The following is a 23542-nucleotide window of genomic DNA, read 5'->3' as shown; positions in this document are numbered from 1 at the left end:
TGAAGATGGCTACTATTAAAACAACAACAACAACAACAAAAACAGAAAATTAAAAGTGTAGAGGAGGATATGGAGAAATTGGAACACTTATGTCCTGTTAATAGGATTGTCAAATGGTATAATCCCTACAGAAAACAGTATGAAGTTTCCTCAAAAAGTTAATAATAGACCTGCTTTATGATCCAGCAATCCCACTTCTGGGTATATATGCAGTTCAAAGTAATTGATAGCATGATCTTGAAGAAATACTTGCACACCCCTGTTCATAGCACAACTATTCATAATAGCCAAGAGGTGGAAGCAACCCGTGTCCTTCAATAGATTAATGAATGAACAAAGTGTGGTGTATACATGTGATGATTCCAGCCTTAAAAAGGAAGGAAATTCTGTGATCATGCTACAACATGTATGAACCTTGAAGTCATTATGTTAAGCGAAATAAGCAACCATGTAAAGACAAATACTGTATGAGTATGATTCCACATATATGAGGTACCTAGAGTGCTTGTGGGGCTGGAGGAAGGGAGGAATCAGGAGTTAGTGTTTCATGGGTATGGTGTTTTAATTTTTCAAGATGAGAAGAGTTCTGGAGATGGATGCCAGTAATATTGTGCAACAATGTGAATATACTTAATTCCATTGAACTGCACACTTAAAAATGGTTAAGATGATACATTTTACATTATATGTATTTTACCACAATTTTTTAAAAAACTGGGTCTTTCCATTTTCTTCCCTGAATCCTACATTATCTTATATACTCTAATTTATTTACCATTTTCCCTTCCCCCCACCCCCCCAAAATAGCCTATATTTTTTATTATAATCCCAAACTGTCAAAAATGCTGGGTCTGTGTGCACATACACACACGCATGCACAAGGTTCCACTTTGGGACTGGAACCAGTCAATTCAATCAAACAACCTGCCAGTTTGGCATAAAAGAAGTGGACTTTTTCTGGTAGAATATCCACTCATGACTAGCTCTAAAAGCTAAAGAGCCAAGGACTTAGGAATATGAAAAGCCCCAAAGCAGCCAAGCCCAAGAGCAGAAATGGTCATGAGGCTGCCACAGCCAAGAGATCCTCTCTGCTTCAGACTTCTTCTGAGCTGCTCACCTTTTTAGGTGACAAATGAACACACCAGATTAAATAATGACTGTCCTGAAAGATCATCTTCTAAACTTAAATGATCTTTCAGGACAGACATTTATAATTTATAGTTTTTTTTAAATTTATAAATTTATAGCTACTTTGGAAAAAGTCTGTAATTGCAGATTTGCGGGATTAGGCAAGTCTTCATCTAGATCTCAAGCGAATGATACAGCAGCCCCTGGCTGCCATTTCTGCCTGACCATTTTAGCCTCCCAGTTCCCACTTCCATTATTTTCTTTTTTCCAGCTGTCCCAGTGGTGGGACAGGCAGACCAGATGACATCTGATACAGAATATAGCTATGCCCAGCCTCCTCCCACCTCCACTTGCATGCATTCACTGCCCATTTAAATGCTGCCAGGGGAAGAGCAGCAGGTTGCCCCATGCCTTATCCCCTGCTTCTCTGCTTCCCTACAGCCCAGAAAAGGTTTCTTTCATATCTTTGTCTTAAGGGTCTTTTAATAATGAAAATGGCCTTAGCACAAATTAGCTTCCAATTTCTTCCGTAATGGAGAGTGCTGGGGAAGGAAAACTGCTGCTGCATGAGCAATGCCTGCTCCTGATCTGCCCCCTCCACAGGTCCTGCTCTACTGAGCACAAAGGCTTCCAGGGAAGCTGCAAGTAAGCTACTAGCAGCAGACCCTGCACTCTCTATTAGCTCCTCACACAATAGCCAAATCTTTAAAGGGGAGACCTGATTCCCCAATGATGCTGCCAGGATGGTTTCTATTCACAGGGGTGTCTGTGCCCTTCTCAAAGCACAGCCCCTAAGCTGTTTGGCCTTAACCAGATTCTAGGTCCCAAACAGCAACAGAGAGGCATTGTCCCTACAAAGATTCCACCCAAGACGGAGAAGAATTCTCCAAAGACAAATGGACAGGATCAGACCTTGTAGTCAAAGAAAGCACAATTTCTAAGGTCTGACCTCTAACCCACATCCCAGAAACTTCTAGAACCAAGTAAAGGAGAACAGATGTAGTCTGTGATTTAGAAAATATTTCCAGGAAAATGGTAGCATGGAAGAGCCTTCCCCAATTTTCATTAAAAATCTGTAAAATCATCTCAAAATAAAAACATTTTCTAAAGAAGCATGAGAATGAGCCCCACCCAGATTCCAATAGGAAAGTCTCCAAGGTCATCAGTTGGTCTTTTTCTGGAGCATCTGACCTTGTTCACGTAGCCCCTTCCCTGATAACATTGTATTCCCTGACTGGCCCCTCTAAGGTCTGGAACTCCTTGGTCCCAGAGGCACAAACAGCCGCTAGCCCACTTTAGCCTTCACACTTCTAGTGTGGGTGCTTTCTTACTTGTGTGCCCAAGTCCCTCTAGCCTGAGAGAGTAAATGAGTCATTGCTCCAGTCATTTAGTAAGTGACAGATGAGCCATTCCATTCACAAAAAGCTTCTTACATCTGCCTGAACCTGAGTGGCTCTCTTTAAATTACTAGAGGATTTGAAAGGAAATATACAGCTGCAAGGGTAACTAATGCTGAAGAGGTGATACAATAGTAGGAATTTGCCAAGTACAACACCAGGAATACTATGACCAACATCTTTAAAAAGGAATCTGCAAGGAACTGAGTCGAGGAAGAATCAAAAACAAGAATCCAAAGGCATTTAGAAAATATTAAAAATTGAAATGTCACATATTAAAATCTTCAAGACACAGGTGAGGTTGTACCCATAAGCATTGTTCCTATAAATATTTTTATTATTTAAGAAAAGAAGGAAAATTCATGAATTAAATATTCAAATTCATATTTCAGAAAACATTAAGTCCTAATGAATATGTGATAAAGAAAACAAAAGAAGGTAGAAGGAAAGATAGATTATTTTTCAAAATAGAATTTAAGAGATGGTTTTAGAAAAACATATAAAATAGACAAGACCCTGGCAAATCTAATCACACACACAAAAAGCCTATGAACAAAATGATAAATAAGAAAAAGGATATAGCAAAATATTTAGAAAAGTTTTAAAACTAAAAAAAGACCAATTACCAAGGAAAAACTTAAAAAGCTATTAATAAACTAATCTCTTCCCATTCCACTATCTAATTTCTTATACCCTCCCCTATCCCCAGAAAAAGATTTGCAGATATAAGTTATTTTACTGGATAATTTTCTCCCTCCCTCACTACCTTCACCTCCCACCTCCAGAATGGCTCGTGTCTATGCTATAAAAAATATTCCCAAACATGGAAAAAATGGAAGCCATCCAAGTCATCAAAAGAGAGAAAACAAATGTTGACAATAAATTTTATCAAAGATAGCGCAAAATTATATATATAATATTGATGTATAAAATATCGATATTATATATATCAATAGTTTTATATAATGACAGCAATTAATTACAAGATATAAAGGAAGAAAAGATCACATTTACAATAGCAACAAAAAAGAGTAAAATCCAAAAACATAATTTTAACAAGCAATATGGAAGATCTATATGAAGAAAACCTTAAAGCAATTTTGAAGGACACAAAAGATTTAATAAATGAAACACATGTCATGTTCTCAATGAGTTCCAACCTAATAAAGATGTCAGTTTTCTCCAGGTTAATGTATACATTTTGTCACCATTTCAATGAAACTAACCAAGCTGACTATAAAATTCATGTGGAAAAGTAAAACAATGGGAGCTATAAACATTCTCAAGCAGAGGAGGAATGAGGGGTGTCTTTAGTACTCTAGATATTACAACATTAGGCAATCTTGACAGTTAAAAAGTGTGGTTCTGGCAGATAAAATACAGACCAACAGAACAGAAGAGGAAGTCCAGAAATAGATCCAAATACCTGAGTAGCATCTCAAATCAGACGAGAAAAGGTGGACTATTTAATAGATGGTGTTGGGACAAATAGAGAGACACCTGGGATGGAAATATGATGTTAGATCTACTCATCACATCTACACCTGGATGAATTAAAAATTCTGAGATTTAAATTTTAATAAAAAGAAACTATAAAAGCACTACAAGAAAATATGGCAGGTTCCTTCTGTAAATTAAGACTAGAGAAAGTCTAACGATAATTAAAAATCCATAGGCATAAGAGAAACAGTAGTTAAATTTTACAACATGAAAAGAAAAAGAAACACCATAAGCAAAATTAAGAGATGATTGACACTTGCTTCTGGTGATGGGCGTGTGAAGTGGTTGGGCAAACCCTTCCACAAATAATGGATATTAAACTGGGCAAAATATGTAAGAACAATTATTTGAAGGCCCTGGAAAGTGAACAAAAGGAGGCAGAAACTGGAGGAGAGTTTCCTCTTAAAGGAAGGTAACTGCAATGCACAAGAATTGTCAGAATGTATTGCCAATAGGACTGAACCACAAGAAATGTTAAAGGAAGTGTTCAGGCTAAAGGGAAATGAGATCAGAATGTAACTTGAATCCATAGAAAGGAATGTCTTTAACACATACATGCCCATTTAAAGCAAAAATTATAAACTGTATTGTTAGATTTATTATGTATGTTTATATAAATATATGACAAAATAATAAACAAATGGGGAACTATACTGTGGCAACATTCCTGTGTTTTACCTGAAGCAATTCAATATTAACTTTAAGTATATTGTGATAAATTGAGTATGCATAATTTAATCTCTGGAGTACCAAAGGTACAAAAAAAAAAAAAAATAGAAAACCGATAAAAAAAAGTACAGACTTAAATCAAAGTATATCCATAGCTATATCAAATATAAAGGGACTAAACATTTCATAAAAAGGCAGAGATTGAATCACTAGACTGCCTAAAAAAGGAAAAACCAACTATATGTTCTTTACAAGAGATGTGCTATAAATACAAAAACACAAAAGAGTTAGAGTAAAAGAATAGAAAAAAAATGTACCATGCAAACAAAGAGTATAAGAAAGCTAGAGTGGCTATATTAATATCAGATAAAACGAACACTAAAATGAGTATTTCCAAAGATCAAAGAAAATATTTCATAATGGTAAAAGAATGAACACATCAGGAAGATATAATAATCATAAGTGCATATGTGCCTAATAATAGTGCTTTAAAATACATGAAACAAAATTTGACAAAAATAGAGGAAGAATAGAAAAACCCACAATCATAGATGAAGATTTCAAGACTCTCTTCTAGTAATTCATAAAAGCACTAGATTAAAAAAAAGTTTTAAAAGATCTAAATGACACTATCAACCACCTTAATCTAACTGACCATTCATGAAATTTATATCAAACAACTGCAGAATTCACATACTTTTCAAGTGCACACAAAACATTTCCCAAGAAAGACTATAAAACAAGTTTTTCTTGATTTTGAAAGATTGAAATCTTACAGAGTATATTCTCTGACCACAACTAAATTAAATCTGAATTAAATTGGAAATCAATAACAGTAAGACAACTTCAAAAACATAAACTATTTGGAAATTATAAAACAAACTTCTTAATACTACATGGTACAAAGAAGAAATCATGAGAAAAAGTAGATAATAAAAACACAATGTATTTACATCTGTGAATGTAACTAAAGTAGTGCTTAGATAAAAATTTACAGCTTTATATAATTGTATAAAACAAGAAGAAAGATCTAAAACCAACTATTTAATCTTCCACCTTAAGCTAGAACTAGAAGAGCAAATTAAAATAAAAGTAAATTGAATGAAGAAATTAATAAAGACATTGACACTAATATATCACTGGTAGGAATTTAAAATGGCACAGTCATTTTGGAAAGGCTTGGCAATTTCTTATAAAGTTACACATGTGCTTAACATAAAACCAAGCAATTTTATAGCTAGGTATTTATCCAAGAGAAATGCAAACATACATCCACAAAAAGACTGTTATACAGAAATGTTCATAGCAACTTTATTCATAATAGCCCCAAACTGGAAACAACTCAAATGTTCATCAACAGGTAAATGGGAAAACAAATTGTGGCATATCCATACAGTGGAATATAGTTATGCAACAGTAAAAAAAAAAAAAAAAAAAAAAACCCAAAAAACTAGTAATTTATGTAACAACAAGGATGCATCTCAAAACATAATGCTAAGTGAAAGAAACCAGACACAAAAGTATGGTATTGTTAAATTAAGACATAGTGAACTGTAACCTAATTCAATGTGTAAACAGACTGTGAACTACTTTTATAACAAGTAGCTGTGTCTCAGACAATTACATGCAGCCAACTGTTCAAACTATGTTCAAACAAGGCAAATGCCCAGCAGTAAGCAATCCAGCTGTTTCTATACTTCATCTCCATTTTCTGTCACTTTCTTTTTTCTGTCTATAAATTTTAGCCAATGGAAGCAGCCCTAGAATCACTCTGAACCTGTTCTGGTGCTGGTGACAGCCCAATTCACGGATCATTCTTTGCTCAATTAAACTCCATTAAATGTAATTTGTCTAAAGTGTTTTTTTAAATCATATAATATGTATGGTATCACACATACCATCTGATTCCATGTATACAAAATCCTAGAAAAAGCAAAACTAGTCTAGAATGACAGAAAGCAGATCAGTGTTTGCCTGAGGTTGGGAGTTGACTGCAAAGAGGCATGAGGGAACTTTTTGATTGAAATATTCTGTATGTTGATTGAGTGGTTTCTATTACATAGTTAAATATGTGATAGAAATGAAGGGTCTCTCATTTATTCAATTTATTATTCAATATATACCTAAAAGATTAAAACAGTTAATATGTTAAACTAGGAAAACATATAAGAAAATACTTACCAAAACATAGACCTCTAAATTTAAAAATTAAGTTGTACATATGAAAAGCCAATTAAAATGACAAAAAGTTAATATTTTAGTTATATAAAAAACTCACTCAAAGTGATCAGGAAAGAAATAAAAATTATATATGGGCAAAGATGGGAATATACAATTCACAAACTAAAATACCAAAAAAAAGTCTAACCCACCTGGAAATTAAAGAAATACAATTATTTTTAACTCCATAAATTAGAGAAGTAAAAATTTAATGCTGGCAAGAACATGACATGATTGGTTATTGGAATACACTGCTGATGGCAGAGTAAATTAATACAAAGTTTTTGAAAAATATTTTGCCAATATATATGTCTTTAAAGCATTAAAATGTACCTTTTGACCTATAAAACCCATTTCTAAAAATCCTGATAAAATAATTTTAAAATAGCTTTGTGCAAAAATATGCTTGTTACAATTCTATTTATACTACTAAAATACTAGAACACTTAAGTAAATTATGGTTTATTCATCTGATAAAATATTATAGAGCCATCAAAATGGATTCCTGAGAGGGCCGCAGCCCCCTCTGCCCAGAAGCAGCCAAGAGAGCACACCCAGTGTCCTGGGCAAGGAGCCAAGGGTCTCAGCTCCCAGTGCCTGGAAATAGGCAAGAGAACATGCCAGGGGGCCTAGGCAGGCAAGAGAGCATGTTCAGGGTCCTAGGCAAGGAGCCTAGGGCCACAGCCCCCTCTGCCTAGAAGCAGGCAAGAGAGCACATCTGAGGACCTAGGCAAGGAGCCAAGGGCAGTACCACCCCACCCAAAAACAGGCAAGAGAGGTTGCCAAAATCATCACTTCCCCACAGGTGGCCCACCACAGCCACCACCACAACCACAGCTGCTGAAAAAGTGGCTTGATGCCACAGCAGCAGCCACAGCTACCATAAAGGTGGCCCACCAGACACTCAATTGCATTGACACAAGGAGTCAACAGTGGAAACCAGAAAAAGAAGAGGCTGTCTCTCTCCTCAAAGCCCACTCCAGAGTAATAAAAGAAGCAACTGCTCCACAAGATGACCAGACATCAACAGAGAGATATTAGAAATAAAAAAACCTAAGAAAATATGATGCCATCAAAATAGTACAGTAATTCTCAAATACCAGACCCTATAGAGCAGGAAACCCTTGAAATGACTGAAAGGGAATTCTGAGCAACAATCTTAAGGAAACTCACTGAGATATGAAGACTCAGTTAGAAAACATAATGAAATGAGAAAAAGTCCAGGATATGAAAGAGGAAATTTACAGAGATTTATACCTTAAAAAAGAATGTAGCAGAACTCATAGAACTGAAAGAGTCACTCAACAAAATAAAAAACACAACCAAGAACTTAAGCAGCAGAATAGAACAAGCAGAAGAAAGAATTTCTGATCTTGAAGATGGCCTTTTTGAAATAACCCATGTGGACAAAAAAAAAAAAGGAAAAAAGAATTTTTAAAAATGAAGAAAATCTAAGAGAGCTAGCAGAAAACTTTAAGTGCACAAACATTCAAATCATGGGTATTCCAGAAAGGGAGGAGAAAGGAAAGGACATGGAAAACCTATTCAATGAAATAATAATAGAAAACTTCTCAGGTATAGGGAGAGACACAGACCTTCAGATCCAGGAGGCTCAAAGATCCTCAAACAGATTTAACTCCAAAAGATCCTCTCCAAGACACATTATAGTCAAACTGGCGAAGCTCAAAGACAAAGAGTCTTAAAAGCAGCAAGAGAAAAGTGTCGTCACCTATAAGGGAGCCCCTATCAGACAAACAACAGACATCTCAACAGAAACTCTACAGGCCGGAAGAAAATTGGATGATATATTCAAAATAATAAAGGAAAAAAGCTGGCTGTCAAGAATACTATACCCACCAAGGCTATCCTTCAAAAATGAGGGGAAAATAGTTTATTTCCAGACAAACAAAAGCTGCGAGAGTTCATCACCACACAAGCAGCCCTACAAAAAATCTTCAAGGAAGTCCTGCATCTGGAATCTGAAAAATGATAATCACTACCATGAATACACAGGAAAGGACAAAACTCACTGGTAGAACAAAAATGCAAACAAGAAAGAGAATGAAACTAAATCTTACCACTACAAAAGCCATAGTGACAGTGTCCCAATGCCCCTACTTTTTTTCTGATTTTAGTAACTTCAGTCTTCTCTCTTTTTTCTTGGTCAGTCTAGATAAAGGTTTGCAAATTTTATTGATCTTTTTAAAGAATCAACTTTTGTTTTTGATATTCTCTCCTGTTTTTAAATTCCCTACTTCATATATTTCCGTTGTAATCTCTGTTATTCTCTACTTATATTGGCTTTTGGTTTAGTTTGTTCTACTTTTTCTATTTTCTTGAGGTTGAAGTTTACATTACTGATTTGAGATTTTTCTTATTTTTAATATAGATGTTTACAAGTATAAATTTTCTTCTAAGCGCTGCATGAGTCCTGTAGCCTATAAATTTTGATATGTTGCACTTTGATCTTTATCTCAAAGTACTCCCTAATTTCCCTGTGATTTTTCTTTTTCTCCGTTGTTTATTTAGGAGAAAGCTATTTAATCTCCACACATTTGTGAGTTTTTAAATTTTCCTTCTGTTATTGCGGCCAGAGAACATCTTTTCTATGATCTTAGTCTTTTAAAAAAATGAAAAATTTAAACAAAAACAAAAGCAAAAAGTTCATGAAAAGATTTCCTTTATCTTTCCACTCTATGTTTCCACGAACTTTTTGCCCTGTGTTTTTATTCTGTTTTATTGATTTTTTATGCAATTTATGTTGCTAAACTTAGATTATTTAATGTTTGTTCTTGATTTCTTTTTACTAAGTGGACTTGTTGATTTACTCAGAAATTAATTTGCCTTTGAAAAGTTTGTTCATCTTCCTCTGTTGAAATTAATTTGATATTTGCATGCTTTTGGAAGACTTTATAGAGCTATTTCAAATAATTGTAGAGATCATAAAATGAAATATGTCCATTTTAATGTTTTACATCTCCAGTTTTTGTAAAAATTTGAAGCCCTACTTCCTACAGAGTATTTTGTTATTCATCTCTTTTTCAGTTTATGTATTTGTTCTTTGAACAAATAAATGTGTACATCCCTAAATCTTAAAAAAGTGAAAAAAGTGGATTCATACAAAACCTATGTAAGTACAAGAAAACCACTTAAAATCTAGACATAAAATTGTATGTGTACTATTTATTACAAATGAGATTTTAAAAGGTTTTTAAAGACAAATGTAAAAAATATGTACAACAATAAAACTGACTCTGCCACCATTTGTGCTGGGGAATTGGGACTATTGGTAACTTTTCTTTCTCTTTAGATATAAACTCTAACGCAATCATAGATATATTTAATTTAAAAACGTAGTATGGGTGAGTGATGGGAAAACACTTACTCGGCACCTTCGGTGTTTATGTTACTGCTGTCCTTGCCGTGACCTCTAGCCATGAACACACAGTTGATGATGACAGTGCAGATGATTAACATGCTGAACAATGTGACTGGCATCCATTAAGGCAGATACACAGCAAGATGGCACATGTTGTTAGTTATTGTGGCGAAGACTGTGGGTGTTCCTCCAGGCCCTTCTTTCCACAGGTACATCTATCCTCTGGCTGTGAGTGCTGGGGAACAGCTCACAACTGTTTCTTCCTCTGGAGAATGGCAGCCCCCTGACCTGGGGAGCTACAGACCCCTTCCACGCATTGCACTGATTTAGACCCTTGCTTCAAAGTTGGACGGTTCTGTGGTACTGGTCATGGTCCAGAGATCCCCATGGAATTGGGCTGAAGCAAATTCAGCTGAGACCACGTCCTTGCTTGGCTCTTCCTTTCACCCCATTCTGCTTCCTTTTCCTTCCAGAGAGCACACCTCTATTAAATCACTTAAATAAGAATCCCCATCTCACGCTCTGCTTCCAGGAAGCCCAATCTAAATAGAAGTTCATTATCATTCTGCTCATTATTTGATTATGTCTACAGATCCATGCTTTTTTTCCAGCTCCCCTTGCCTAAAACCCCCTAATGTCTCCCCCAGCACAGCAGAAATGCTTAATAATTCCTACCTGTCTTTATCCTTTAAGACTGAGGTTGCAAACTCTACGTCTTAAGAGCCTGGCAGGTCATGGGTGAAATGGGCTGATACTGGGCCATGGGAGGAGTGCAGATGGGATGAAACAGAGCTTACATGCCCCCACTAAAAGAGGCAGCTGTTTCTCACTGCACCAATTTTTGCCAAGTAGACACATGGGTCTTGCTTTGCCAGAGGTTCCATTTTTCTGGAGAGGATGAAAATCTGAATCTGTATTCCTGTTAGAAACTGTCTCAAAAAAGTTTTAAACACCGTGTAGGTCCAACACAACACATTTATCAGCTGATATGGTGCACAGGTTGCCAGTTTGCAAACCTTGTTTGGTTGTGCACTTAGATTTTCTTTCCTCCAGGAAGCCATCCTTAATGCCTCCAAAGCACAGCAGTGCCTCTCCATGCTACCACTTCTGAAAAACTGTTCTCATTAAAGAAATTGCCTGTCTTTTGGTCTATCTCCTTTTGGCCTATCTGAGGCTGCAGAATCCCAGAACAGGCACCACACCTTGCTCACACCCAGCACCCAACACAGTACTTGCCACGCAGCAGCAGGCATCCAGCCAGTATCTATTGAAAGAATGAGCTATTTGTCTCCACTCAATAAACATTTGAACACCCTGGACTCACACACTTTTCACATGACTTGGACATAGCAAAAGGCGCAACAAAAGGATATGAATGGACTGAGATTCTAATGGCTAAACTTCTGATTGGATTGAAAGGTCCCAAAATGAACAAGGCACGCTTGGCACTGAAGCGGTAGATTGTTCTCTGTTTGTTCAACACCATAAATGTCTGCAAACAAACCAAACACAACAGGAATTAAATGCAGTGACAAAACAATATTTGTCATGAGTTCATTTAGAGAGAATTCAGTGGAACCATGGGTTGAGGCCTGGCTTGGCTTATTATGAGAACTGTAGCTTCTGATAGCAGGGCTGTCTCTCCAAAGCCGAAGGTAATATTTGACCAGCTACATGGTGACTCTGGAGGCCAACAGATCTCCCCATGTGGCCTGGGTCACAAGATAAGTGTTGGACTGTGGACTATGCACCTGATGGGATACTCAGAAGGAATCAGAGATGGAGAACATGGGTCCTGAAAATATGAAAATTAGGGATATAGACTAATAACTGGGGCAAAAAAACCCCCTGAATATTGTACTGCGTGGTATGTATCTGAAGGCAAGGACTAGAAAAGAACTGAAGAGACAGAAATTGAGTTTGGACATTCAGATTCAACAGATTATTCTAAATTATTTCGATTGTTAATGAAAACTTTGTAATGAAGCTTATAGTAGTAAGGGACCTATAGAGTCTACATTGTTATGCCTCAGGTTTGAGCAATTTCAGTTTTAGTAGTTTCTTGAGGGTCTTCAAGAAAAAAGTCACCAAGGTTCTTAGACTTGCTCTCCCATTCCCCCCCATGGACATAGGGGCAAATCTGCCTGAGGTTCTTAATTGGTGGGAGAGGAAGGTATTGCCCCTACAAAAGGTGTTTGGAAATGTGTGTGGGTGTTTCGGTTGTCTGTCACAATGACTGGGAGCTCTACTGGCCTTTAGTGAGTAGATCCAGGAATCCCAAACACAGGACACACCTGTGTCAAATGGCACATTGTCCCACCCATAATGCCCAATTGGGCCCCACTGAAGAACACTAAACTCCTAGCTGTCTTCCTGGCTCTGGGAATGAAGCAGCCCCTGGACAACAACCCTTCACTCACAGGCTTCCAACATCAACCCCAGGCCTCCCTCTTTCCATTTAACTGTAATATGGCTGTCCCCTTATCTGTCTCCAAGGTTGTCAGTTACAAAAGCCTTCACAGAGTGAGGGTCATTCCTGTTTCCTCATCTCACTCCTTTCATATTTGCAAAAAACAAAAAAACAAAACCGTTACTTGACCATGTAATTCAGCATGTTCTCAGATAGGAAAGACAGATGTTGGCACCCAGGCCCAAAGATAGCAGAGTGAGTGCTGCCTTGGTTTATGTTCCAGCACGTTAGCCACTGCCAACCATTAGCCTTCCTTCAGTGAGTTGCTGGAACTTATTGGTCTGGTGGCCATCTGGCCGCAGGGAAATGTGTGGACAGGGATATCTTCCTTTGCCTCCATAGCAAAATGAAGTGAGACACAGGGTTCTTTAAAAGCTACAATCCCAGGAACCTAAGACCCACTTTGGAGATTCTATGCCCTTCCTTTGAGTAGACAGACAATTTTAGGGCAAAGAGCAAACCTCCCTTTCAGGTGGGTCACCCCAGATTAATAGGTGGCATGAAATGGCTCTGCTTCTGTGCCCTTTGATTTTGATATTTTATTAATGCTGCTTACTGCTTTAAATATTTTAACTAATGGTATACTTAACTATATTTGCCAGGGCTTTAATGATTAAAATGGTAGGTACCAGCTTCTCCTGCCTGTTTGCTGATTCATCTCCATTCCTTTTCCCTGTAGCTCTTCAAAATGGGAGCTTCTAAAGAGAGTAAATGGCCTGCGACTGTAGAAAGAGCCTTTGGGTTTGTACCCTAGCTCCACTACCACCTGGTCGTTTGACCTGGCATATGTCACTTCCCCATGTAGGCTTTCTTTTCCTCATCTGTCAGGAAGAGTGCTAATGATAATCACAGGTACCTCAAGTGACTGTTGAGAGCACTGAACCTGTGAAATCATGGGTGTGCACAGCTCTAAACAAATATCATATCTTCTGATTTAAAGAGAGGACCCAGCCCAAGAAGAGATGGTTCTAGAATATTCCCCCAGGCTGTGAATGAGCCTGTCCTTCCAGGACTGTCCACAGCACAACCAGCTGTTGCCTGACTGATGGGTTTCCCATGCAGCACTGAGGCACAAGGAGGCCCCTGGCAGTTAACTCGCCCCCAGTGACCATGCTCCCAAGAAGCCTCTGGAATTCTGTTGCCTAAGTAGAAGGAGAAATGTTGAAGTTGTTTTGCTCCTTCACCTCTCTTCGCCTTGTTTGTCCTTCCCACTTACACCCCACTTTCCTCTATACACACAGTCCCCAATTGGCCTGGCAACCCTAAGTCTGTCCCAATTTAAGGATATGCAAACCAGGCAAGCTTTCTTTGAGATGTCAGTTTCCCATTGTGCCAGCAAAGGATGCTTTTAGTTTCCCATATTTTCTAGGATTTCCCTAAGCTCTCAGCCTCCTTCCCCTCAGACCTCAGTCTGGCAAGGTAGGTTTTCCATCTCCTGCTGGATCACACAGTGAGATGATGCTAGCAAGGTTTCCTGAGACTTTCCTGAAAAGGGTAGTTTGTATGACTGTAATTACAGCCCGAGGCTTTTGAGCAGCCATCAGAGGAGCCCAAAGTACACATTTCCTCACTCAAGAGCCCTTTTAGGAAACTTTTACTAGAATTTCCCTGCAAGAACTACATCCAGGCAGGTGAAACAGCAAGGCTTTCACATATTTGCACTGGATTTACACATAATCTGTGTGTGCCCACTTGGTAACCATTTTCTTAGGCTTCATTTATTGAGCTCCTACTAAGTATCATGTGTTGGGTTGAGCTTCATTAATCTACTGATTTAATAGCCTAGGAAGTCTATTATTTAAGAGTTTTTCAAGGTTAAATCTTGTTGCAGAAATGGGCATTCCTGTTATTCACCTTTTATGTCAGTATAATGTTTTGCACTTTATAAAGTACTTCCATAGCATATCTATGCAGTAGGGTAGGAAAATCAGTCATTATTCCCATTTCACAGATTAAGGAAGAGTATTTGTGAAGTAACTTACCCAGAGTCATCAACCCAATCACTTGAAATGGCCTACACCTAACTTTTCTGACTGCTAGTCTGGTCCTCTTTCCAGACACCATTTTGTGTTTTCTCTGTTTTCCTTTTAACCTTTCTACTGCTCCTTGTCCTCATCTTCTACGTTACAGGCATCGCAGAAATAAAATGAGGACTGAAAGGAGTTCTCAGGAATATGAAGCCAGTAACAGGGGGTAATAGCAAAGGAGAGTTATGGCCCGCCCTCTACAAATCCCAAGATTGGTGTTTGGATAATCTGTAACACCAGTTATAACTGCATGGTTAGAGCACCCCAGCCTCCCCATGGAAGTACCTTATGATTTCTGTAGAATGGGTCCAAGTCTTCCAGGGGCTTCCCTATCAGCTCATGGGGAATGCCCCCATAGAGCTTGGGCAATGTCCTAGAGGCCTTTAGATCAAGCTGAGGTCGAGGCTGGGGCTCTGCCACTGTCTGGCCTTTGAGCTTCTTTTTCTCCTTTTGGATGGCGATCCGCTTCTCGATTGCAGCCAGAGAGTCAGAAGTGAAGGGGCGGAAATTCCGTGCATCTGGGAAGATCACCGGGTAGAACCTGTCATCCATCTTCACCCTCGGGACAGAGACAAGCCACAGATCCTCTGAGCTCTCTGAAGGTAGGAATAAAGCAGCCTGCTTGGGATTCTGCTCTCAAAGGATGCTGTCATGGGGATCAACAAGAGTTGAAGCTGAGGTGAGTGGACTTGGGAGCTGGTCGGTTGTGGAACAGGCCAGAAGAAGTGGCCACCACTGTGGCTATAGCAAGAAATTTGGGTATAGAAAAGCAGGGCATCATTCATGGACTATCTGGGGATAGGTGGGAAGTTAAGTACAGGAACAAGTGAGCAGAAGCAGCCTGGTGTCCACAACTGAGACCCAAACATTGAGCAAGACAATGAAGCTGAACTAGCTGAACTGCTAAAGTGAAGCCTGCAGGCAGACAAGTGGTTGCCATGGTATGAACAGGAGGAGAAGGGATAGGGAATGGAGTGGGCTATAGCTATGGGTTGCAAAAACAAAACTGTAAATGCATGGGTCTTTTCTCACATTTGGTCAGCAAAGTTCTTAAAATGTGATGAAATGGAAACAAACGATCCATAAATACAGGCATGAACATTGATACTAACACCTGTGATCCCATGCCAGCTCTCTTACTTCTGGGACCCAAACTCCAAGAAAGCAGGATTTTCCAAAGATAATCAGGTCACTATACCATGGGACAATAGCTTCTGTACAAACTTTTGAACTTTCTTTATAGCCCCAGGGTTAAAACTAGACTCTGAGAAAAAGCAGTAATGTTCAGTTGAATGCCTGTATTCCCTATGCCAGGTATCCTCTTCCTTTCTTATCTACTGAATATGAATCTAGGATTGACTCTTACACCACTCTAAGGAATTATGGTTAGAAATCCAACACATCATTGGTTTGTTCATCCAACAACTATGTGCCCAGTGTCTGTTCTAGGCATGGTGCTTAGCACTAATGGTAACCCCCCCCCCCACAGTCCCTGTCCTCCTGGTCCTACAGTTATGCTGTCCTGGTAGAGTGGAGAAGAGAGATAAAGGCAGAAAAATACAATAGAGTGGGACCAATGCTACTCCAGGGAGAATAAGAGCATGCTATGTCTGTGCATAGGCTAGGCATCTAACCAATTTTGGGAAATCAGGGATGGTCTCCCAAAACTTTAATGTCTAAGTTGAGACCGGAAGGAGAAATAAGACTTAGACAAGGAAAAACGGGGACGTTAGGATGTTACATGGAAAGCAAATAGTGTGTACAGAGAAAGAACATGGTGTCCAGCAAACAGTTCTTTTTGCCAGGCATGGAGATTTCAAGGGATGGAATAGCCAGATAAATCTCTGTTCAGCAGAGAAAGAGAGAATGCGCAGGCCTGTGAGCCTTAGAAAAGACCACGGACTTCTCCTGAAGGTAATGAGGAGTTGCTACAGGTTTGGGTTTTTACTATCATTGTTGTTGTTGTGGTGGTGGTGGTGGTGGTGGTGGTGGTGGTGGTGGTGGTGGTGGTGGTGGTGGTGGTGGTGGTGGTGGTGGTGGTGGTGGTGGTGGTGGTGGTGGTGGTGGTGGTGGTGGTGGTGGTGGTGGTGGTGGTGGTGGTGGTGGTGGTGGTGGTGGTGGTGGTGGTGGTGGTGGTGGTGGTGGTGGTGGTGGTGGTGGTGGTGGTGGTGGTGGTGGTGGTGGTGGTGGTGGTGGTGGTGGTGGTGGTGGTGGTGGTGGTGGTGGTGGTGGTGGTGGTGGTTGTTGTTATAGAGGAGTAATACTCTCAGGGTTTTTTATTGTTTTTGCTTTTTAAAAATCCTTCTAATTGGTAGGAATTGATAGGGCTGGAGAAAGAAGACTGAAGGTGGTGGTGAGGCTAGAGTCAGAGAAATGAGCTTGAAAACTATTGCAACAAATCAAACCACAGAGGATGACCTAATGGAGTGGATATTTGAGAGTTACTTAAGAAATAGCCTTGACAAGGGAGAGATTTGAGGGACGATCCTTACCAAGTTTCCCAGCTTGGGCAGTTCGGTAAATGGTGGTGCCACTCACTAAGATAGAGAGCACTTGGAAAGGAGAAGACTTTGGAAGTATAAATTCAGTTTAAAACACAGAGTTGAAGGTTCCTGTGGGACCTGCAATTGGAGACAACCAGGAGGCACTTGATTAAAGGGAAATCACAGTGTACAGACATTAGGCTCTGAAAATAGCACAAAAGGAAAAAAATGTAGTCACAACTTCTCTCAAAAATCCCTCAGGAAAGCACCATACTGGAGAAGCATCCCAACCCATTGTTCAGCAAACTCAGTACAGCCAGCTTTTCTTCCAGTGCCAGAGCCAGTCTTTCTTTTATCAGTTAAGCCCCAAAGGAGTTGGATTGTGTTTATGGGCCATAATAAAGGCAACATATACACATATGTGCAGGGAAATGTGATGCTAATACTGTGACAGACCTATGTCTCTCATAAACATGTATGATTGAATTTGTATAAATGAAGTGGGATTATAATAAGATTCTACTGTATTTGGCTCTAGAGCCCAAGGAAGACATTTAAGACAGGGATTAAGTCTTTTGCAGTAAACAGCATGTGGATGCTAGTTAATCCCATAAAATGGGTGAGCTGACACAGATCCCAGATGGCAAAAACTGGATTCTATGATAAATTACAGTAAGGAACCCAGTGGAGGGCTGCTGCCACAGTAATGTTACTGTTAAAGAAGAAACTAACCACTGACCCTGCCATTTTAACCCTTGGGGATATATTGCTTGGGTTCTTGAGGAAAAAAGACTTGATAAAAATAAATAACACAAAATAAAACTGACAAACCCTAAAACTGCACACATTAAAATTTGTTATAGATGATAAAAACAGCTGAAGAACAACATCTTAAACATAACATTGAAAACAGCAAAAATAGACCCAGGAAGAAGAGGACTTTGTAAAAATTATCAACTCAAATCTGGCAAAATAAAACCACAGGCAGTAAAATTTTCTTATGAACTGGAAAAAATTAATTTAAAAATTGAATATTCTTTAATAAAAGTAAACTCAGGAAAATTGGATTGTGGAAATAAAGACTGTACCCACAAAATTAATAAAAATTGATAAATTAGTAGAAAATCAATATGGTACATACTATAATTGACAACATTTGGAATGACTCAAATCTTTATTGTAAAGTTTATACAGAAAATACTTAATTGTAAATTTTTTTCTGTACAGAAAATAGATTGCATTTTGCTAGCAAATTGGTCAAAGAATTAAATTGGCTAAGTACAATTATTTCCCAAGTCTCACTAACAATCAAGTATTGTATTAGTCTGTTTCTGTTGCTTAGAACAAAATACCTAGCAATGGGTGATTTAAAATAAAATGAAATTTATTGCTTACAGTTTTGGAGGCTGGGAATTTCAAAATCCAGGGAACACTTATGGTGAGGGCCTTCACTGGTGGTGACTTTACAGCAATGGAAGGGTCTCACATGGTAGAAAATGGCAGGGCAGAGAGAGAGAGACTGTCACATGCTCTCTTTTTAAAGCACTCAGATGCCTGGGGTCCTAGACAGGGGCCAAAGACAGTCACCTCCACCCAGAATCAGAAGAGGAGCATACCAGCGGTCCTAGGCAGGAGCAGAGGGCAGCATCCCCCACCTGGAAGCAGGCAAGAAGCACACCAGAAACACCACTGCCAAACAGGTGGTCCATGACAGCCACTGACAAACCCATAGCTCCTGAAAAAGTGGCTTGATGATGCAGCTATAGCCACTGTGCAGGTGGCCCACCAGACGCTCAACTGCACTGACACAAGGACAGTCACCAGCAGAGACTGGAAAAAGAAGAGGACAACTCTCTTCTCAAAGCCCACCCAAAGTAACAGAAGAAACAACTGCTCTACCAGATGATGAGAAATCAATGTAGAAATACTAGAAATACAAAAATCCAGGAAAATATGACACCACCAAAAGAATACAGTAATTCTCAATACCAGACCCTATAGAGCAGGAAACACTTGAAATGATTGAAAACGAATTCTAAGTAACAGTCTTAAGGAAACTCACTGAAATGTGAGAAGACTCAGTTAGACAACATAATAAAATGAGAAAAATAAAACCAGGATATGAAGGAGGAAATTTACAAAGAGATTAATACCTTAAAAAAGAATGTAGCAAAACTCATGGAACTGAAAGATTCACTCAACAAAATAAAAAACACAGCCAAGAGCTTAAGCAGCAGGCTAAAACAAGCAGAAAAAAGAATTTCTGATCTCGAAGGTAATCTTTTCAAATTAACACAGGCAGACAAAAAAAAGGAAAAAATTTCAAAAATGAAGAAAATTTATGAGAGCTAGCAGACAACCTCAAGTGCACAAACATTTGAATCATGGGTGTTCTAGAAGGGGAGAAGGAAAGGACTTGGAAAACCTATTCAATAAAATAATAATAGAAAACTTCCCAGGTATAGGGAGAGACATGGACCTTCAAATCCACGAGGTTCAAAGATCCCCAATCACATTCAACCCAAAGATCCTCTCCAAGACACATTATAGTCAAACTGGCAAAGCTCAAAGACAAAGAGAGAAAAGCATCTTAAAAGCAGCAAGAGAAAAGCATCAAGTCACCTATTAAGAGGCCCTATCAGACTAACAGCAGACTTCTCAACAGAAACTCTACAGGCTGGAAGGAAATGGGATGATATATTCAAAATGCTGAAGAAAAAAAACTCCTGCCAGCCAAGAATACTATACCCAACAAGGTTATCCTTTAGAAATGAAGGAGAAATAGTATGTTTTCCAGACAAACAAAAACTGCAGGAGTTCACCACCACATGACCAGCCCTGCAAGAAATCTTCAAGGGAGTCCTGCCTCTGGAATTCGAAAAACAATAATCAGTACCACAAATACACAAGAAAGAACAAAACCCACTGGTAGAACAAAAATGTAAATGAGAAAGAGAAAGAAACTAAATCTTACCACCACAAAAAAATCATAATGGCAATGAAACAAAAACAAACTAACTCTTAGTCTCTTTGGAAGTTGACGGGGAAACAATTCATTTTTCTAAAACTAGTTAAGTAAAAGGGAAGAGTTAAGCACTCAACCTGTCTTTCCTTTATTAATTGTTCCTCAGGGTAACCATAAATAGCTGAGGAAGGAACAATTCTGTCTAGTGAAGTATCCCAGCTAATAAATAAAGAGGGAATAAAATAATTAGAATATGGTATTTTGTAAGCCCCTATTGAAATAATGGATCTAGCAAATGATCATCAATGACTGCTAATGTCACAGAGAGATGATCAAACATGCAGTAAGAATATATACCTCTGAAGCCAAACCTAACCTGAGTGAAACCAAGCCTCAGGATCCAGCAACCAATCATCAGGAAATGCAGGGGACAAGGCACATGTTAAATGACACTACTGGGATATTGCCAGCAAATCCAGACCGTGGGAAACCTTATGGGGTAAAGGGAAAATATTAGATGAAGGGGAAACTTATAGATTAAAAGAAACTTAAGAGATAGCTGATATAGCAACCAATGCAAAAAGCAGAACTTGTTTGGATCCTGATGTAAACAAATCAATTGCAAGAAAGAAAGAAGAGGGAGGAGAGAATTGGAGAAATTTAAACATGCTTAATGCTTGATTATATTAAGGAAATATTATTCATTTTTAAATGTGAAAAAAATTGAGTATTGGCATCTTACTAGCTGTGTTTTTTTTTTTGTTCAAACTTTCTGTTTTTCATGATTCAGTCTTGGTAGGTAGTGTCTTTCTAAAAATTTATTAATTTCATGTAGATGATTTAATTTGTTGACCAACAATTATTCATTGTATTCTCTTATAATCCTTTTGAGTTCTGTAATTTGGTGGTAATGACTCCTCTTTGATTTCTGATTTTAGTTACTTGAGTCTTCTCTCTTTTTTCTTAGTCCATTTAGGTAAAGGTTTGTCAATTTTGTGGATCTTTTCAAGGTACCAACTTTTGGTTTCACTGATATTCTCTATTTTTTTCTATTTCTTTTATCTATGCTCTAATTTTTATTATTTACTTCCTTTGCTAGGTCTGGGCTTAGTTTGTTCTTCATATTCTAGTTTCTTAAAGCGCAAAGGTGATTGTTGATTTGAGATCTTTCTTTTTTATTTACATTAAATAAATTTCCCTTTTATCATTGAAAAAAAGAAAAAGAAAAAGAAAGTAGATTAGAGGTTTCCAGGGACTAGGGGAAGAGAGCAAGGTGAGTTATTGCTTAATGGTTACAATGTTTCTGTTTAAGGTGTTGAAAAGTTTTTGAAATAGTGGGTGATGATGATAGCTCAACATTGTAAATATACCTAATATCACTGTAGTGGATTGAATGTCCCCCCAAACCCATGGAAGCTAGAATTGTGTCCTCCAAGTTTTATGTATTAGAAACTTGGTCCTCAGTGTGATTGTTAAGTGGGTAGGAAATCCTATTATGGTAATTGAAAGGTGGGGCCTTGAAGAGGTGATTAGGTTGCAGGACCATGCCATAGTGAATGGATTAAAAATGCTGGTCATGGGCATGGTCCTGAGGGCTTTAAAAAGAGAGTGAATAAGGAGGTTACTCTCTCTTTGTTCTCTCTGCTCTGCCATTTCACAATGTAATACCCTGCTTTACTGTTGCCACCACCAAGACACTCACCAGAGCGTTCCCTAGACTTTGGACTTCCAAGCCTCCGAAACTGTAAGCAATAAATTTCATTTTCTTTATAAATTACCCAGTTCCAGGTATTTTGTTATAAGCAACAGAAACAGACTAATACAATCAATGAATTGTATACTTAAAAATAATTAAAATGGCAAATTTATGTTATGCATATTTTATCACAACTTTAAAAAGATTATTAATGCAATAATACAAAAAATTGCATAGTACACTTTATATTGGTGAGTTGTATGGTACGTGATTATATCTCAACAAAATTGTTTTTAAAAAAAGCCCTCAGAACCACACCCATGACAACTATTATTAATACATTCGTTAGGGTTTGGTACACAGAATTTAATCACCTCTTTCAATTGCCCCACCTTTCAATTAGCATAATAGGATTTCCTACCCTCAACAATTATAGTAGGGATTAAGCTTCAATGACTTTGGGACCATTCATACTGCAAGTATGAAGGGAAATTTTTCAGACAGTAAATGACTCTTTCCAAAAAATTATTTAAGCACATGCTCCCGAACAATGAAAGAGAATTAAAATAACCAGGATGCAAGGAATCCAAGACATAGTGTACTTAAGCCAAGAAAACAATAAAAAAAAAATCCAGGGTGACTATGCTTCAATAAGCTTAAAAAGCATTTGGTCCAACTAGAATTAGAAGTCAAAGAATGCTGAGACAAATCCTTCAAGTATAAAGAAAATTCTATGTAACAGAGAATACAATTAAGAAACTGGTTTTTCAGTGTGTAAATAGAAAAGTAATTAGAAATTCCATCAAAACAAAAAGTTCTTCAAAAGTCATTGTTTACATATGAAGCCAACTAAATGATTTGAGCAGCTGACAGACTACAAGAATAGGAAAAAAAGTGATTCTGTTTGACCTTGACACTTAAAACCTTCTTCTTAATGCGGCAGAAGGTCAGTGACATCAGAGTCCATCTCCTTGACTAAGGGTCCAAATACAGTACTTGGTTTTGGAGAACAATAGCTACAAAATCATCTTATAGTAAAGGTTATCTATTAGTTTTTAATTTTAACAATCATCCTATAGATAAAGTAAAATTAATTATAATTACAGAATAGAACACAAATGTTATAAAATTTTAGTGCAAGCTGGAGTTGGAGAGAAAAAATGGAGAGAAGCTCGAGGCACCGATTCCATCACCTTAAACACTGGGAGAGTCAAGACATTCTATGAAAGGTTGATTGATCAAGCAATACAAGAAAAAGTTTATCATTTAAAATTACACAGGTAATCAAGTGCAAAACCAACTTTAAAATACAGATAATAAAAACTGGAAGAATCAAGGGGAGAGCAGAGGAATTATTGTCTCATCTCCCATAAGGACAATTCTCAACTGATGATTGGATAAAAAAAATATATGGCATATATACACAATTGAATACTATACGGCCATGAAAAAGAATAAAATTCTGCCTTTCACAGCAACATGGATGAGCCCAGAGGACATTACATTAAGTGAAATAAGCCGGGCACAGAAGGACAAATAATACATGTTCTCACTCATACATGGAAGCTAAAAAACATTGATCTCATTGAAGTAGAGAGTAGAATAGTA

At 38.0% G+C, this 23542-nt stretch overlaps 1 protein-coding gene across 1 annotated transcript in view; it reads right to left on the bottom strand.

The window, feature by feature from the left end:
• SCN11A (sodium channel, voltage-gated, type XI, alpha subunit) overlaps positions 1 to 15342 on the bottom strand; it is a gene marked incomplete at its 3' end in the record, with an annotated part of 43544 nt that extends 28202 nt beyond the window's left edge. The window contains exons 1-3 of the mRNA XM_008592713.1: positions 15076 to 15342; positions 11667 to 11785; positions 10300 to 10401 (exon numbers count right to left, since the gene is read on the bottom strand). Coding sequence (XP_008590935.1) covers positions 10300 to 10401; positions 11667 to 11785; positions 15076 to 15342 — 488 coding nt within the window. The remainder of the gene's footprint in view (positions 1 to 10299; positions 10402 to 11666; positions 11786 to 15075) is intronic.
• Between the last annotated feature and the right edge of the window lie 8200 nt (positions 15343 to 23542).

This window comes from Galeopterus variegatus, unplaced genomic scaffold (genome assembly GCF_000696425.1).
Source record: "Galeopterus variegatus unplaced genomic scaffold, G_variegatus-3.0.2 Scaffold8227, whole genome shotgun sequence".
Lineage (NCBI taxonomy): Eukaryota > Metazoa > Chordata > Mammalia > Dermoptera > Cynocephalidae > Galeopterus > Galeopterus variegatus.
This window is presented reverse-complemented; position numbering and strand designations above follow the sequence as displayed.